General features: G+C 41.5%; 1 protein-coding gene across 1 annotated transcript; it reads left to right on the forward strand.

Annotated features, from left to right (window-relative positions):
* The first annotated feature begins 9,409 nt into the window (after positions 1-9,409).
* On the forward strand, positions 9,410-15,968 carry LOC121444537 (glutathione S-transferase P-like). The gene is made up of 2 exons (XM_041646359.1): positions 9,410-9,463; positions 15,527-15,968. The coding sequence occupies exons 1-2, from the start codon at positions 9,410-9,412 to the stop codon at positions 15,905-15,907; spliced, it is 435 nt and encodes a 144-aa protein (XP_041502293.1). The 3' UTR covers positions 15,908-15,968.
* The last annotated feature ends 2,748 nt before the right edge of the window (positions 15,969-18,716 follow it).

The following is an 18,716-nucleotide window of genomic DNA, read 5'->3' on the forward strand; positions in this document are numbered from 1 at the left end:
GTGCACTGACAGTAAAGCAAGAAACTAGCTACAGGGGGCTGGAGAGATGGCTCAGAGGTTAAGAGCACTGGCTGCTCTTCCAGAGGTCCTGAGTTCAATTCCCAGCAACCACATGGTGGCTCACAACCATCTGTAAAGAGATCTGGCACCATCTCCTGGCGAGTATATATATATATATATATATATATATATATATATATATATAGTAAATAAATTTTTTAAAAAAGAAACTAGCTACAATGTCTTCAAATGCAACAATCCTCAAATATGCAGTGAATGTCATTTCACAGGATGAATATTCATTGTGTGTTTGCTCTGTTGCAAGCAAAGGAACAAGCAAGCAAGAAACTTAAACCTAAATTCAACCATGTATTAGACACTATCTATTATGGGGGGACGGTGTTGTTTTCTGCTGTCTTGCTGTTGTTGGGTTGGTTCCATTTTTCTTCAGAAAGGGTCTTCTGTGTAGTTCAGACTACTCTTGAACTTACATTTCTCCTGACTCTACCCTATGACTGTTGGCAATGTATATATATGCCTCAGTAATCAGCTTTAATCACTATTAATCATTAATTGGTGTCTTAGGGTTTCTATTGCTGTGAAGAGACACCATGACCATTTCAACTCTTATAATGGAAAACATCTACTTGAGGCTGGCTTAGAATTCAGAGGTTTAGTCTATTATATCATGGTGGGACATGGCAGCATGCAGACAGACATGGTCGTATAGAAGGAGCTGAGAATCCTACTTCTGAGTCTAAAGGCAGAGGAGAGAGAGAGAGAGAGAGAGAGAGAGAGAGAGAGAGAGAGAGAGAGACTGAACCTGGCTTGAGCTTCTGAAACCTCAAGCCCACTCCCAGTGACACACTTCCTCCAATAAAGCCACACCTACTCCAACAAGGCTACATACCATAATCTTTTCAAATAATTCCACTTCTTATTAGCCTATGGGATCCATTTTCATTAAAACCACCACAATTGGTAAACAAATCTGGATTTTTTTTTTGAGTGGATGGAAAACAGAAGCCAAGAATGTGTCTATTCATTAAAAGGCACATAGAAAATAGACTAGACAAATAGATAGAAAACTTATATCAAAAAAAAACAGAAGTCCAAGAAGAAAGAATGAAATAGGATCTTTCTTGTCAATAAAATAATTCACCATAAAGCTACAGGACAACTACAGGGCAGTTACTGACATGGCATTCCCACTTTAACAAAATCTGCTAATACTTTTGGCTAAGAGACTAAGTTAGGAGTAGATGGCTGAGATCCAGACATGAGGTCATGTAAAATTCCAAGAAGATTTCATACTATCTTAGCCATTGTTCTATTGCTGTGAAGAGACACTATGACCAAGACGATTTATAAAAGAAAACACTTATTTTGGGGTTCATGATTCTAGAAGGTAGTATAGTCCATGACCATCATGGCAGGGAGCAGGCATGGCCCTGGAGCAGTAACTGAAAGCTCACATCCTTTCCACAGAGGAGAGAGAGAGAGAGAGAGAGAGAGAGAGAGAGAGAGAGAGAGAGAGACTAACAGACAGGCAGACTGAAACACACACACACACAGAGACAGTGACAGGGAATCAGAGACAAAGACAAAAACACACCTCTTCCAAGAAGGTCACACTTCCTAATCTCTCCCCAATATTTCCCCTAACCAGGGACCAAGCTTTCAAGAATATGAACCTACAGGGGCCATTCTTGTTCAAGCTGCCACACAAGGAATCAGAAAACAAGACAAAATGTAGTCTGGGTTTATATTTCCCTAACAGCTGTTGATGATGGAAATTTTTCCATGTACTTCCGTTTGAACTTCCTCATTTGAAAAATGGTATGTTAAGTTCATTTCCCTGTCTGCATATTAGATTATCTTCTCTTTTTGTTTTTAATTTTAGGGTTCTTAATATCCTCTGGGTATTGATTCTGTATCAGATAAATGGCTAACAAGCCTTCACAGATGGAATCTGAGAGACAAGTGAAAGAGGAATTTACTGTGTAACCCAGGTCAGCCTCAAACTCTCAACAGTCTTCCTGCCTTAGTCTTGCAAGTTTAAACTACCACACAAGACTGCAAAATCATTTTTAAAAAATGTTTTCCCTGAGTATTTCATAAATGTATACAATAGAATATGATTCATCTCACCTCTTACCTCTCCTAGTCAGGTCCCTCTGGGATTCCCAAAACATCCCTCTCAAAAAACAACAACAACAAAAAAAAATCACTGAATATTGTTAGTGGTGCTCATATGTGCATGGATTTGGTCCACCCACTTGAGCATGAAGAACCTACTAGTGGCTCTAAGATTCTTCTGTGATAATGTCTGGGCCTTGGCCAGGGTGGGGATGGGGTGATCAAAATGTCTCATTTAGTGATGGTTGCCAACAGTTAGTTACCTTTTCTCAGCATGTGACCAATTATGACTCATGCCAAACCATGTTCACATGAAGACGAGAAATGAGTATGATGGCTTTATTTTCTAGTTGGCCATTCTTCCTGGGTTCACCGTTATAGCCAGTTGAGGCTGTCAAAGCGTTTCGAAGGCTGTTGTACTTTTATAGATAATAAATATTAACTCATTTTGTTTTTAAAATAAGATCACAAAATAAAAATATCATTTCGTTGGGGTTTATTTGTCAATTCCAAGTATGTAAACCTGTTATTTGCCCATTTTTAGAGAAAACTATTTGGTGGCATACATGTCATATTGTGTTAAAATATTTGAATATTATACTTGATGTCCAATGTCTATGCATATTTCTAACCTAACAGGGAAGCATTCTCTCTGTCATGAGGGAAACAGGCTGAGAGTGCTGAGGCATGAATGCCCCTGAGAAAATTATCTTAGGAGTTTAGAAAGGCTAATTTTTGACTCACAGTTTTGGAGATTGCAGACTCTAATTGACTGGCACCAATTGCAAGACAGCACATCACAGCCCACCTTATGGTCAAAGAGAAAAAGCGAGGAAGAAAGTGGAGTACGCTCATTTTCTTTGGGAACAGTCTCCCAACGACCTAAATTCCTCACCCTGGGCCCCGATCAGTGCTTCCAAGTTGGAGTGCCAGCCTGTGAAACACAGGTTCTGAGGGACATTTATCCAAATTGGAGCATTTGCTAACAGCATCAGACCCCAAACTGACAGGCTGTGGCAGCTTCCTTGGCCATACATGGACTTTCTAAACTGTCACTTGTCAGTCCCTATCAGGTTTATGTTTCAATAGCACCCTCTCTGACCTCTCTGCTTTCCGCTTTCACTTCTTCCCTGCCCTCCCCCCTCAACAAGTGTTATCTTCATTTCTCAACTGAATAGCATCAGCTTGGATCCTTATTTTTTTCCATTTATTTATTTATTAAGAATTTCTGTCTCTTCCCCGCCACAGCCTCCCATTTCCCTCCCCCTCCCCCTAACAAGTCCCCCTCCCTTGTCAGCCCATAGAGCTATCAGGGTTCCCTGCCCTGTGGGAAGTCCAAGGAACACCCACCTCCATCCAGGTCTAGTAAGGTGAGCATCCAAACTGCCTAGGCTCCCACAAAGCCAGTACGTACAGTAGGATCAAAACCCATTGGCATTGTTCTTGAGTTTTCAGTAGTCCTCATTGTCTGCTATGTTCAGCGAGTCTGGTTTCATCCCAGGTTTTTTCAGACCCAGGCCAGCTGGCCTTGGTGAGTTCCCGATAGAACATCCCCATTGTCTCAGTGTGTGGGTGCACCCCTCGCGGTCCTGAGTTCCATGCTCATGCTCTCTCTCCTTCTACTCCTGATTTGGACCTTGAGATTTCTGTCCGGTGCTCCAATGTGGGTCTCTGTCTCTGTCTCCTTTCATCGCTTGCTGAAGGTTAATATTCAGGAGGATGCCTATATGTTTTTCTTTGGGTTCTCCTTATTTAGCTTCTCTAGGATCCCTAATTATAGGCTCAATGTCCTTTGTTTATGGCTAGAAACCAAATATGAGTGAGTACATCCCATGTTCCTCTTTTTGGGTCTGACTTACCTCATTCAGGATAGTGTTTTCTATTTCCATCCACTTGTATGCAAAATTCAAGAAGTCCTTGTTTTTTTACTGCTGAGTAATACTCTAATATGTATATATTCCATACTTTCCTCATCTATTCTTCCATTGAAGGGCATCTCGGTTGTTTCCAGGTTCTGGCTATTACAGACAATGCTGCTATGAACATAGAGCATATACTTTTGTTGTATGATAAGGCCTCTCTTGGATATATTCCCAAGAGTGGTGTTGCTGGGTCCAGGGGTAGGTTGATCCCGAATTTCCTGAGAAACCGCCACACTGCTTTCCAAAGTGGTTGCACAAGTTTGCATTCCCACCAGCAATGGATGAGTGTACCCCTTTCTCCACAAACCCTCCAGCAAAGGCTATCATTGGTGTTTTTTATTTTACCCATTCTGACAGGTGTAAGATGGTATCTTAAAGTTGTCTTGATTTGCATTTCCCTGATCGCTAAGGAAGTTGAGCATGACCTTAAGTGTCTTTTGGCCATTTGAACTTCTTCTGTTGAGAATTCTCTGTTCAGCTCAGTGCCCCATTTTATAATTGGGTTGATTAGCCTTTTACGGTTTAGTTTCTTGAGTTCTTTATATATTTTGGAGATCAGACCTTTGGCAGTTGCAGGGTTGGTGAAGATCTTCTCCCAGTCAGCGGGTTGCCTTTGTGTCTTAGTGACAGTGTCCTTTGCTTTACAGAAGCTTCTCAGTCTCAGGAGGTCCCACTTATTCAATGAGGCCCTTAATGTCTGTGCTGCTGGGGTTGTACGTAGGAAGTGGTCTCCTGTGCCCATGTGTTGTAGAGTACTTCCCACTTTCTCTTCTATCAGGTTCAGTGTGTTCAGACTGATATTGTGGTCTTTAATCCATTTGGACTTGAGTTTTGTGCATGGCGATAGATATGGATCTATTTTCATTCTTCTACAGGTTGACATCCAGTTTTGCCAGCACAATTTGTTGAAGATGCTCTCTTTTTTCCATTGTATACTTTTAGCTCCTTTATCGAAAATCAGGTGTTCATAGGTTTGTGGGTTAATGTCAGGATCTTCTATTCAATTCCATTGGTTGACTTCTCTGTTTTTATGCCAATACCAAGCTGTTTTTAATACTGTAGTTCTGTAATAAAGTTTGAAGTCAGGGATAGTAATGCCTCCAGACAATCCTTTATTGTATAAGATTGTTTTGGCTATCCTGGGTTTTTTGTTTTTCCATATAAAGTTGATTGTTGTCTTCTCCAGATCTGTGAAGAATTTTGATGGGAGCTTGATGGGGATTGCATTGAATCTATAGATTGCTTTTGGTAGAATTGCCATTTTTACTATGTTGATCCTCCCAATCCAAGAGCAGGGGAGATCCTTCCATTTTCTGTTGTCCTCTTCAATTTCTTTCTTCAAAGACTTAAAGTTCTTGTCATATAGATCTTTCACTTCCTTGGTCAGAGTTACCCCAAGATATTTTATGTTATTTGTGGCTATCATGAAAGGTGATGCTTCTCTGATTTCCCTCTCTGTTTCCTTATCCTTAGTGTATAGGAAGGCCACTGATTTTTTGGAGTTGATCTTGTATCCTGCCACATTACTAAAGGTGTTTATAAGCTGTAGGAGTTCTTTGGTAGAGTTTTTGGGGTTGCTTATGTACACTATCATATCATCTGCAAATAATGAAAGCTTAACTTCTTCCTTTCCAATACGGAAACCAGAAAATGAATCCTTATTTTTAATCGGCATCTGAGGGCCCCCAAACTGATACAGTCTCACTGAGGGGAAAAAATGCAGCAGGCCTTCCTTGCATGATTTCTATTTACTGATTAGTGCTAGAGATGATTGAGCATTTAATGTTTGTTTTGATTTTCTGAAATGGAGAAATGTTCAAATGTAACCAACTAGTTTAGGAGCACCTCAGCCTGTGTAACAGGTTAGTGATGGCCCCATTATTGGCAATAGAACATTACAGTGTAATGCTGTGTGGATTGCTACTGAAGAAGAGAGGAAGGGAGGATTTCTTTCTTTCTTTCTTTCCTTCCTTCTTTCTTTCTTTTTTGTTTTATTTTGTTTTTCCTGAGACAGGGTTTCTCTGTGTAGCCCTGACTGTCCTGGAACTAGCGCTGTAGACCACACTGGCCTCGAACTCAAAGAGATCCACCTGCCTCTGCCTCCCGAGTGCTAGGATTAAAGGTGTGCACAACCACCACCCAGCAAAGGAGAATTTCTAAGGTCCATAGACATAACAGATCGTAGTGGAGATGTGTGGGTAGAATAGAGTTAATGACTCCTTGTAGCACGGGTTTCATAGATGTGGGCACTTTAAACTGTGACACAGTTTCAATGGGGTTTTTGATGTCACTGAACTGAATGGGAACAGAAATAGCCAATGCTGCTGGTTCCTTCATGGAGGACATTTTCTTCCCCCAGAGTTCTCTTGTGAAAACAGTGTCCTGAGTGAAAAGTGTGAGCCTGAGTGCAAACAGCCCACTCCACAGCTCACCATTCTCAGGAGCTTTATTCTTTTCAAGACGATTTTGAGTCATTCATTGTTCCTTTTTCACAGACCTGCTCAGGAAGTTCGTAGAGATCTGGGAGACAGGTGGGTGTGCCAATCAATTCCAGTCACTGCCTTGCAGTGTCCTGACACCCTTCTTTGGTGAGAAAAAAGTCACTAAAGATCACACCAAATATTCCTTTGAAGGGACTGGCAGGACAAGGAAAAACAGTTCAAACAGATCCTTTCTTAAAGAACTTAAGATCTTGCTTCGCCACTATGTAGTTTAAATAGCCTTTGGGGTTATATTTTTGTTCCTCTTCCTGTTTTATATCCATATCTTAAAAGGCCCAAATCACTCTCAGTAAATAAGGGTTTATCTGCAGCAAACTGGATGTGGAATCCTTTCCAATGCACGAGTCCTGCTTCTGGAACTATTGCTTTTCATCTTTTTTGGGTAATAACCTTTCATTCTAAATAAATGACATGCACATTAGAAACTGTGACAAGGCATGAGGAAAATAATGAGATGATGGATAATCTGTATATATACTTACATATGTATGTAAAATATTATAACATATTTTGTTTCTTCAACATACACAATATAATTATTTATTCCTGGGCTGGAGAGATGGCTCAGAGGTTAAGTGCACTGACTGCTCTTCCAGAGGTCCTGAGTTCAATTCTCAGCAACCACATAGTGGCTCACAACCATCTGTAATGAGGCATGGTGCCCTCTTATGGCCAGCAAGCATACAGACAGACAGAACACTGTATACATAATAAATAAAAAAATGTTTAATTATGTATTCCTTTAAAATGTAGCAAGGAGGAGCTGATGAGATAACTCAGTGGATAAGGTGCTTCCTATCTGATGACCTGAGTTTCATCCTCTGAACCCATGTGCTGGAAAGAGAGAACCCAACATAGCCCCCACATGCACATACACAAACACACACACACACAAATAAATAAATAAACACAAAATATTTTTAATTCTTTAAAAACCACATATGTAAGCCTTTTCTTTGTGTCTTTCACTGATACCTAGAAACACTTCTTCCTACTGGCGAAGCCCAGTGGCCACATGGGTCTGGGACTCTGTTAGGTGATTCTCACCACCCTTTCCGTCCTCCAGTATTATCTCTCCAGACTCCCTGGCAGCCAAGTAGCCCTGCACTTGTTCTTACTCCTCCTCCAACTTCAACTGCATGAACCAGAGACTCCACCTCTTGGTGCAGACCCCCACCCTTTTATTTCCATCTCTCCAGATAGTCTTTGTCCTACTGCAGACTACTTGCAAGAATTCCTCCTCCCAACACATCTCCACTCCCTGGGAACTCTGCCTCTTGGTGTTGACAGGGCAATAGAATCAAGAAATGAAACACCCACATATCAAAAGTAAGACAGGTATGAAAACCTAGAATCACCGCAATAATGATAACTCTAGATAGACAGAAGCACAAAACACAAATATGACCACCCAAGACAATATGTGTCTACTAGAACCCAGTTAACCTGACTACAGTAGGCCTTGACAAATGCAGTGTAGCTGAAGCTAAAAACACGATTATCAAATTAGCAGTGATAAATATGTCCAAGGACCTTAAAGAGAATGTGAATAAATCCCTTAATGAAGTCTGTGAAAACACAAACGGTGTAATAAAATAGTAAAAACTATTCAAGACATGAAAGTAGAAAAAGAATCACTAAAGAAAACCCAAGTTGAGATAAAACTCAAATCGAAATATTTAAGAAGTCAAATACAAGCCTTCTAAGTAAGCTTCATCAACAAAGTGTGAGACGCAGAAGAGAGAAATTCGGGTGTTGAAGCAAGGTAGAAAAAATGAATACCTTAGTCAAATAAAAATTTAAAAAAACTCCAGACACAAAATATAAAAAAATTATGGGCTATTATGAAAAGATAAAAATCTATAAATAATAGGGATATAGAAAGAAGAAACTCAGGTCAAAGGAACAGAGAATATTTTTAACACCATAGAAGAAAAATTTCCCAACCTAAAGGAGTTACCAAGCAAAATTCAAGAAGCATACAGAGCACCTAACAGACTGACCTCTCCATTAAGGGCTCAGAAAGCTACAAAAAAAGGAGGCAAATGAGTGTAAAAGCCAGAGGTGTTGGAGGACTCCAAGGAAACTGTCTTCTAGACACAACACAACTGTTGCACACATGAGCTCATGGATACCGTGGCTGCGTGTGCAGCTTCAACACAAATGAACCAGAGGCTATGTTTGTAGACTTTTGTCTCATATTGCTTTGTTTGGGCACTTTTTTTCTTACTGGCCTTTTGCTTATATATTATGGTTCTAGTGATGTGTTTTTATAGAGTTGGTAGTGTGTGTATGTTTATTGTGATTTTCTTTGTTTTTTTTAAATTCTTGTTTGTTTTTTTCTTTGTCTATTTAAAGGAAGGAAGGGTGTAGAGTTGAGTGGGTAGACAGGTAGAGAGGGTCTGGGAGGAATTGGGGGAGGGGAAAACATGATCAGAATATGTTGTGTGCATTTTTTCAAATAAAATATATAATAAAGAAAAAACACTTAAAATGACAAGTGGAATGGATACTCCGTTGTTCTAACTCATAGTTATTGTAGAAGATGGCCTGTCGAGGCAGAAATGACCCAGTGTTCTTTTTCAAAAGTTACAGCAAGGATACAAGAGACCAGCAAGGTCTGATGCCAGCTATGCTTAGCATGGCAAACCTTTCATTTTAATCCTTTCCTACTTCCACTTTCACATTCCACGTTTAGGAATCTTTATGTCTAGAGGTAGGAGAGGTATTCTAGATCAAAGATTTTCAAGAAAGAAACATTTTTGAATGATTTATCCTTATGTATATGAATTTTTCTGCATAAAAGTATAGGTATCACATGCCTGCAGTACCGCCTGAGGCCAAAAGATGGCGCTGTATCCACGAAACTGGAGTTACAGATGGTGTTACAATGAGCTTCAGGTAAGACCCAGGCTAGCGCCTTAGGCTGCCTCCACTATCCTTCCCTCAACCGTGGGCAGCACTGTGTGAAGAAAGACACCAGGGGGGAAATAAAAGGAAGTAAACACAGGAATCTTTCCTGGTACTCAGCACCAGGCCCACAACAGTGATATAAAAACAGCAGCCAAAATAAATAAATAAAAAATAAAATACAGCAGCCAAAAGCAGATGCAAAGATCCTGGGCGGAGCTCCAGGAGCTTGCTGAAGAAAGGGGGAGGGATTGTGCCAGCTAGTAGAGTTCATGAGAGGTAACCCACAGAGACAGATGCCCTGGGCTCCTGGGAGTTCATGGACGCTGGACCAGCAGCTAGGAAGCCTGCGTGGGATCGACCTAGGTCTCTGCATGTGGGTGACAGTTGTGTAGCTTGGTGTCTTTGTAAGGCTCCTAGTAGTGGGATCAGGACCTGTCCCTGGTGCTTAGCTGGCTTTTAGGAACCTGTTTCTCATGCCGGGTTGCTTTGCCCAGCCTTGATGCAAGGGGAGGAGCTCGGTCCTGCCTTAGCTTGATGTGCCAGGCTTTGATCAAGCCCACGGGAATCCTGCCCCTTTCTTAACAGAGGCAGAGGAGAAGTGGAAGGGGGGTACATGGGAAGTGGGGAGGAGAGGAGAGAGGGAAGGAGAGGAGATACCAGAAACTATGGTCCATATGTATAATAGATGAAAAATATTTTTTAAATTAAAAAAAAAGGCATCAGTCAAAGCACAGCAACCCCTGACCCCAAGGCCTGTGCCTGAGGATGAAGCCCTGGACCAGTCTTCACCTCAAGCAAGGACTCCAGCCCTCACCAGGCAGAGTTATATCATGAATCCCTTCATTGTCAGCTAGCCACTGGCCATGAAGTTCATGCTGTAAATAAACCCCAGTGGCTGAAGGATTGTAGAAGTGTGGGCCTTAGCTTATGTGGCAGTTTGAATGCAATTGCTGCCCCCCTCCCCCAATGTCATAGGGAGTGGCACTATTAGATGTGACTTTGTTGGAGTGGGTACAACCTTGTTGTCTTTTGCTTAAGCTTCCCTCAGTGTCACAGTCAGCCTACTTCCTGTTGCCTGCAGGATGTAGGACTCTCAGCTATTCCTCCAGGACCATGCCCTCCAGCATGTCACCATGCTCCCCATCATAATGATAATGGACTGAATATTTGAAGCTGTAAGTGAGCCACCCCAACTAAATGCTTTCTTTAGAAGCATTGTCTTGGTCATAGTCTCTTCACAGCAATAAAAACCCTAACTAAGACAGCCTGTCTCTTGCTGGACTGTGTATATCATTGTGGAATCAAGTTATGATGCAGGATCACTGTGATTATGGTAGTCATGAGGCCTTCCCAGTTCATCCTTTTCCCAAGCCAAGGCAGCACAGCATGAAGAGTTCCTGCCCACTCGAGGAAAGGAGAAAGAAATAGACCACCTTCCCATGGCAAGGCCCAGCATCAGGCGGAGACAGACAAGAAAAGAAAATGAGAACAAATAAAAACCACTCCCAGGAACTGCAGAGCTGAATGAGCAAATACTCGGCTCTGCAGGTTTCAGGAGAGGCTTAAGAACAAAGTTCTGGAAAGCTTATTTTAAGAGATAATACCACAGAACTTCCCAAACCTAGAAAAAGACACAAATATTAGGTACAGGATGATCAAAGGTCACCAAAAAGATTCAACTCAGAGAGTCAACTCCACTTCATGCTATCATCAAGTCTCCATACACTGATGTGTGGATAAAGCAAATGTTCATATATACCCAATGCAATAATATCCAGCCATAAACAGGACGTAACCCTGCCATTTGTGAGAACATATTTAAACTTGGAATGCATTATGATCAATGATATAATCTAGACAGAAAAACAAATGTTACATGATTGCAGTCATAATAGAATCTTAAAAAAAAAACTAGATCTCCTAAAAGCAGAAAGTAGAGTAATGCTTACCAGGAGCTGGGAGAAGAGGCTGAAGGAGGGGCAAGAGAGGCTGAGACTCATGTGCAACTAGAAGAGAAGAAGAAGTCCTTGTATCATACTGCATGGTGGGATGACTCTAATTACCAATGATATAGTGCACATTTCAAAATTGCTACAAGAAGGCTTTAAATGCTTCATTACAAAGAAGTGACTTTTGGAGATAATAAATATGCTGTTCACTCTCATTTGGCAATATGCCTATGCATCGCATTATACCCCCATCAATTTGTATAATTTTGTCACTTAGAAATAAATTTTAAAACAGAATCAGAAGGGCTCAGTAGTTAACATCACTTACGGTTCTTGCAGAGGATTGGCATTCACATCCCATTACAGATGAGTTATCTCCCAACTTCCTGTAACTCCATCTCCAGGGAATCTGATGCCCTCTTCTGACCTCAGAGGGTACCACATTCAGGTACAAAAATCCACATAGAGACACACACATATGCATATAATTTAAAAATATTTTTTGAAAGAACAAGAAATGGAAGGTTCCTAAGAAATGACACCTGGAAGTGTCCTCTGGCCTCCCACACATGCACATACATATGGTCAAACAAAAACATACACACATGCATACACATGCACACATATACCCACAAAAAAGGAAAAGGGAAAGAAAGTATACACACATACAACTGGAACATGATAGTAACACAGTTCTGACACATTGCATATCGACACATCATATTGTAAGTTTCTTTATTCGAAGATCATGACAATTAATAGAGTATAAAAAGGTTAGAACTGTGCTTTTACATTAATAGAAATATATGTGGGTCTTGAAAGAAAAAAAATATGCAAAACTGGGCAGCCCTGGTGCTACAGGCCTGAAATCTCAGCTACTCAGAAGGCTGAAGCTAGAAGATCAAAAATTAAGATCTTTCTGAAGTAAAGATCAAGGTCAGCCTGGCCAACTTAAGAAGACCATATTTCAAAATAAAAAAGTCAACAAAGGTTATGGATATAGCTTAACCTAGAATGTACATGATGGGTTCAACCCCCAGTATCACTCTCCAGAAGGCAAACCTGTAACCTTTCAAAATAACAATATAAAGTTCATAGGAACTTGACTATAACAGACAAATTACAAAGAAAGAATTACAAAGAAAATTGTAAATTAGATGCTATTGTTTGCTCTTTCAGGCACAAAACCCACCCCGAAGCTAACAAAAAAAAAAAAAAGCTGCCCTACCCAAAGTTATATCTCCACAATGGGGATGGGGGTGGTTGTGGGACTTAGCTGTCCTTTGCGGAGATCCTAAGGCCTTTCAAGTAAATGAACCATAGTTAAGACCTTCCCGAGTATGAAACCTGTTGCTTTGTTATGAGAGCGTCATCCCACCGGAGTTCCCACCTGCTTTATAATTGACAAGCTGATAAGTATGTGTATGTGGACACTGGGATTCTCAGGCCTATAGCTTGCCAATTGGTAACAGCTTTTTAAATCCTTATTCTTTGAGAATGCAATACATGTATACAATGTATTATGATCATCTCTGGCTCCCATATTTTTCATTTTTGGGAGATAGATTAGGAAATGTTTTGTTGAATTCAAAGTGTGGGAAATATTGAAGATCTGTTTACTGAACATCATGCAAAGTTTATGAATGCAAGAAGGCTCTGTTTACAATGTGTTCTTTCTGTCTTGATTCTTTAGAAGGTTTTCCTTTTTAAATTATTACATTTGTTCCGAAACCTTTTACATTCATGGACTGGGAAAAAAATATAAAAAGGACCATTCTACCAAAAGCAATCCACAAATTCAGTACAATACCAACAAAAGCTCTAGGTCCATTCTTCACAGACACAGAAAAACAATGTTAAATTTTATGTGAAATAAAATAAGACCAAAGATAGCCCAACAATGCTCAAAAGAAAAAATAATATAGGATGTACCACCACACCTGGTTTCAAGTTATACTACAGAATTGTTGTTATGGTTTCCTGTCTCTTTAAGAGACAAGCCACGCCCACTCCCGCTACCTCTGACCTTCTGTACCCATCTTGGCTCCCCACTTACTGTTCCTCTCTCACCTGTTCACTCCTGTCTGTCTCTGTCTCTGTCTCTGTCTCTCTCTCTCTCTCTCTCTCTCTCTCTCTCCCTTAATAAATGTCTGCTTTATGCCTATTTTATGTGTCTATGTGTCTTTTACCCACCACCGGTTTACACTCGCCCGCTTGGCTCTCCCAGACCGCCGAGGGCTGGCCCTGCCCGCTCGCCACAAGAAGGGGCCGCCCGCCTGCCAGGGATGGGCCACTGCTCTTAAACCACCAGGGGATCTTGCAGGGACCCACAACCATTTCTGCCAGCCTGGCAGCTGCTCCGCGAACATTTAGAATAAAAATTGTGATAATAAGACTAGCATGATACTAGCACAAAACAGACCATAGATTGTAGTATGGAGTACAAGACCCCTTTGTTTCATCCCACCCAGTTAGCTTCGCCCCCAAAATAACCACACAGAAATTGTATTAATTAAATTACTGCCTGGCCCATTATATCTAGCTTCTTCTTGGCTAACTCTTACATATCGGTTTAACCCATCTCCATTAATGTGTATCACCACTTCACTGTGGCTTACCAGCATGAGTCTAACCAGCATCTGTCTCGGGCAGGAGAACCATGGCATCTGCCACACTGCCCTTCTTCCCAGCATCCAGTTCTCTTTTCCACGCCTATCTAAGTTCTGCCCTATCAAAAGGACAAGGCAGTTTCTTTACTCAACCAATGAAAGCAACACAAATACAGAAGGACTTCCTATATCAATATATAAATGGAATAGAATAAGGAACCCAAGTAGAAGGTCACACAAATACAACAACCATATTTTTTATAAAGATGTCAAAAATGCATTGGAGAAATTAACTTCATTAAATGATAGTTGGAAGCCAGAGTACCAAAAAAGTAAAAGAACAAAAATAGATCTCTAACTCTCAAAGAAAATTCAACTTCAAATGGATCAAGAACTTGAATATGGTCAGGTGGTAGTAGCACATACCTTTAATCCCAGCACTCTACGGAGACAGAGGCAGGCATATCTCTGTCAGTTCAAGACCAGCTTGGCCAACAGACCAAGTTCCAGGGCAGCCAGGACTGCTACACAGAGAAAGAAACCCTGTCTTGGAAAGCCAAAACAAACAAACAAACGAAAAAGAACCTCCATATGAAACCAAATACACCCCTGAAACACATAAAAGAAAAAGTAAGAAGTACTCTTCAAAACATAAATATAGGTAATGACTTTCTGAACAGGTCTCCTCCAGTAGTTTTGGAAATAAGACCAATGATTGACAAATGGGGTCTCGTGGAACTGAAAAGCTTCTATACAGCATAAAAAGCTGTCATTCTAAAGAAGAGTCTACAGAGTGAGGAAAAAAATCTTTGCCAACTCTACATCTGAGGATTAGTGTTCAGAATACACAAAAAAAAATTAAACATCAGTTGTTTTACTTGGCTTTCTATTGCTGTGATAAAACAACATGGCTAAAAGGAAGTTGGAGAGGAAAGGGTTTATTTCAGCTTACAGTTCATGAAGAGAAGTCAGAGCAGGAAGTTGAGGCAGGAACCTGGAGGCAGGAACAGAAGCAGAGGTCATGGAGGGGTGTTGTTTACTGGCTTGCTTTCCATGGCTTGATCAGCCTGTTTTCTTATACAGCTCAGGACCACATGCCTGGCACCACCCACAGGGGGCTGCGACCTCCCTCCAACTTCAATCTTTACTCAAGAAAATGTCTCCATATCCACCAGGGCAGCCTCCTTCTGATCTTTTCCATAAAGCCCAAGGGATCGGCCCAAGTGCCTCAAGATGGCATTAGATTGGTACAGGGTAAGGTCTCCATCCTGAAACTTGGGGAGCTGCCCATACAGACAGATGGACTTGAGCAAGCCTTTCATCCAAGTATCTATGGACACCACCTCCTCCTTCCAGCTCTGGTCCTGGTCAGCCAGTAGTATGTGCATGGCCTCACAGCGCCCTCGAACTGGGAAGTAGACAATGGTGTACAGCAGCATGGCTGCTGCATAGATGGAGGCACGAATTCCGAGCTGCGTAGATGGTAACATCAGAAGGAGGCTGCCCTGGTGGATATGGTGAATGATGGGGTGGAAGACCTTCGCCTGAAATACATCACCCTCATCTACACCAAATATGAGGAAGGGAAGGATGACTATGTGAAGGCCCTGCCTGGACACCTGAAACCTTTCGAGACCCTGCTGTCCCAGAACCAAGGAGGCAAAGCCTTCATCGTGGGTGACCAGATCTCCTTCGCCGATTACAACTTGCTAGATCTGCTGCTGATCCACCAGGTCCTGGCCCCTGGCTGCCTGGACAACTTCCCCCTGCTCAGTGCCTATGTGGCATGCCTCAGTGCCCGGCCCAAGATCAAGGCCTTCCTGTCCTCCCCTGACCATTTGAACCCTCCCATCAATGGCAACGGCAAGCAGTAATGTAGGGAGAGACCGGAGCTGCCTGTCCTCCTTTCCCCAGCACTAATAAAGTTTGTAAGACAGAAAAAAAAAGAAAATGTCTCCAAAGACTTGTCTACAGACTAATTTAATGGAGACATTTTTTCAACTGAGGATTTCTGAGTATAGTTTGTGTTCACTTGGCAAAAACAAACAGCTAATCAGCATACCAATGAAACAAAAGCCCATTTTTAAATGTATTATTATTCTCTCATATATTACATTCCAGCCACAGTTTCCCCTACCTCCATCCCCTTCCCCCAGTCTCCCCCCAGATCCCCTTTCCCCCAGACCCATGCCCCCTCCATCTTCCTTAAGAAAAGAGCAGGTCTCTCAGGGACATTAACTAGATGCTACAGTAAGATGAGGCACATCCCATCACGTCAAGGCTGGATAAGGCAACCCAACAGATGGAAAAGGGTCCCATAAACAGGCATAAGAGCCAGATACCACCTCTCCACTCCCTCTGTTCGGAATTCCAAAAGAACACCAAGCTACTCAGTCATAACATATATGCAGAGGACTACTTGGGTCAGACCCCTACATGTTCCCTGATCTCTGCAAGCTCCCATGAGTTCCAGTGAATGGATTCTGTAGGTCATGTTCTCTCTGACTCCCTCTGGTTCCTCCAATCCTTTCTCCCCCTTCTTTGTAGGACTCCCCCAAGCTTTGTCTAATGTTTGGCTCTGGGATGTTGCATCTACTCTGTAGTAGCTTGAATATAATTGGTCCCTATAAGCTTATAGAGCATGGCACTATTAAGAGGTGTGGCCTTGTTGGAGTAGGTGTGGCCTTGTTGGAGAAAGTGTGTCACTGTGGAGGTGGACTTTGAGGTTATTATACGCTTAAGCCACTCTCAGTATCCCAGACCACTTTCTGTTGCCTACTAATCAAAATGTAGGACTCTCAGATCCAGCACCATTTCTGCCAGCACACCACCATGTCCCACCATGAGGATAATGGACTGAGCCTCTGAGGTGTAAGCGAGCCACTCAACTAATTAGCTCGATTAAATGTTTTCCTCTATAAGAATTGCAGTGGCTATGATATCTCTTCACAGCAATGGAAACTCTAAGGCTCATTTCCACCAGTTGCTGGATAAAGTCTCTCTGGTCTCTTTACTGAAAATTCTGGTAGGCTCTGAAACAACCCAATTTTTAAAAATGGACTACTGTTTTTAGAGAACTAAGTAAAAATGTTGGAGAAAAAAACAAAAAGAACAAATGGCTAGTGAGTGCTTTGATGTGTTGGATATACTTAGCCATCAGGGAAATACAAATTAAAACTACTGGAAGATTCCACCATCATCAAGACCACCAATAATACACATGCTGGTATGGATGTGCGGAAACAGAACCAAGATATAGTGTTTGTGGAAACTAGAGCAGCCACTTTGGAAATCTTTCTGGAGAGTTCTCAGAAACACTAAAATAAAATCATCCAATTAACTTGAACCAGAAGGAAGGGTTGCAAACAGTGGTGAGGTGTCAACGGGGAAGGCTGGGAATAAGAAAAATGAAGAAGATAAAAAGAAGGCTGGGTCCAGCAGCGTCTTGCATAACCAGATGACTTATGTCAAGTGAATGTATTAAGAAGTACAACATTTTATAAATGGTTCAAAAATGTAAAATGGGACGAAGTCAGCAGGAAGCTGGTCAAACAATTTTGCACAGAGGAACAAAGGATATCTCAAGTGTTTCACAGACCAAGTACATAGCAGCCTTAAGACTGACCATACCAGTCTCTTCAGAGAGGAAAAGTCAGATTCCCAGAAATGGAAACCCTAACTTTTTCAAGGCCCTAGCCCCAAACCCAGACTGAACCTTTCCAAATCTGCCCCTGGGCAAGGACACAAAATGAGCATTTCATTCCCTCATCCTTTCATCAGAGCTCATTCGCATCGGACTATGTCATACTACAAAGATACCTGCACGTCCACGTTGATTGCTTTTCTATTTGCAATAAACCCAAGAAAGGGGACCAATCTAGATGTTCATCAGTTAATGAATGGATGATGAAAATAATGTGGTTCTTTTTCAGCTAAAAAGTGAAACTGAAATGTGTAGAGGAATGGGTGAAAATAGAAAAATTATGCTAAAAGTAGTAACCAAGGCTTAGAAGGACAAATATCACGTATTCTCTTTCATATGAAGAGCCCAGCTTTTATTTTTTATTTCTGCTTGTTTAAGATGGAGTACTTACTCATGGAAGCCAGAAACCTAGGACTGGGACATCTGGAGGGTAACTTAAAGGAGAGAAATAGTATAAAATACTATTAAAATAACAGTATTTATAATAGTATAAGATAAAAAAGAAAGGAAAGCAGGGAAATAGCAGTCAGGGAATGTTTGAGTAGAGAAGGAAGCAGGAGAGAACAGATTGGGGAGTTGAGGGTACAGGAATGGAGGAGATGGGAAACAGAAATGGAGAGGATTAACCAGGACAAAGAGAGTAGAAAGAACGCTGGAGGTCTGCTGTCCTGCAACCCAAATAAAACACACACAAGAATGGAAGGGCAGTCCCCTGCATGACTGGGTGGTGCTGTTTCTAGAAGCAGTAGGTTACTAGATATAGTTCACAGCTGCAGATACGAAACACTTCCACAAGAGTTGGTAAGGAAGGTCTCGGAGCACCCCGCTCCAAATAATGTAAGATTTTGTGGCTCTCCTTGGTTGTCCAGCTGAACTAGTGGATAAGATCATATTTGCAGAGAACACCGTATACCTCGGATGCAAATAGAGAAAACACAAGCTGAAGCCAAACTGTCAGCATCCTCCAGGATGGTTGGCAT

Source organism: Microtus oregoni, unplaced genomic scaffold (genome assembly GCF_018167655.1).
Source record: "Microtus oregoni isolate MIOR12 unplaced genomic scaffold, Mior012 000130F_ref0000022, whole genome shotgun sequence".
Taxonomy (NCBI): Eukaryota; Metazoa; Chordata; class Mammalia; order Rodentia; family Cricetidae; genus Microtus; species Microtus oregoni.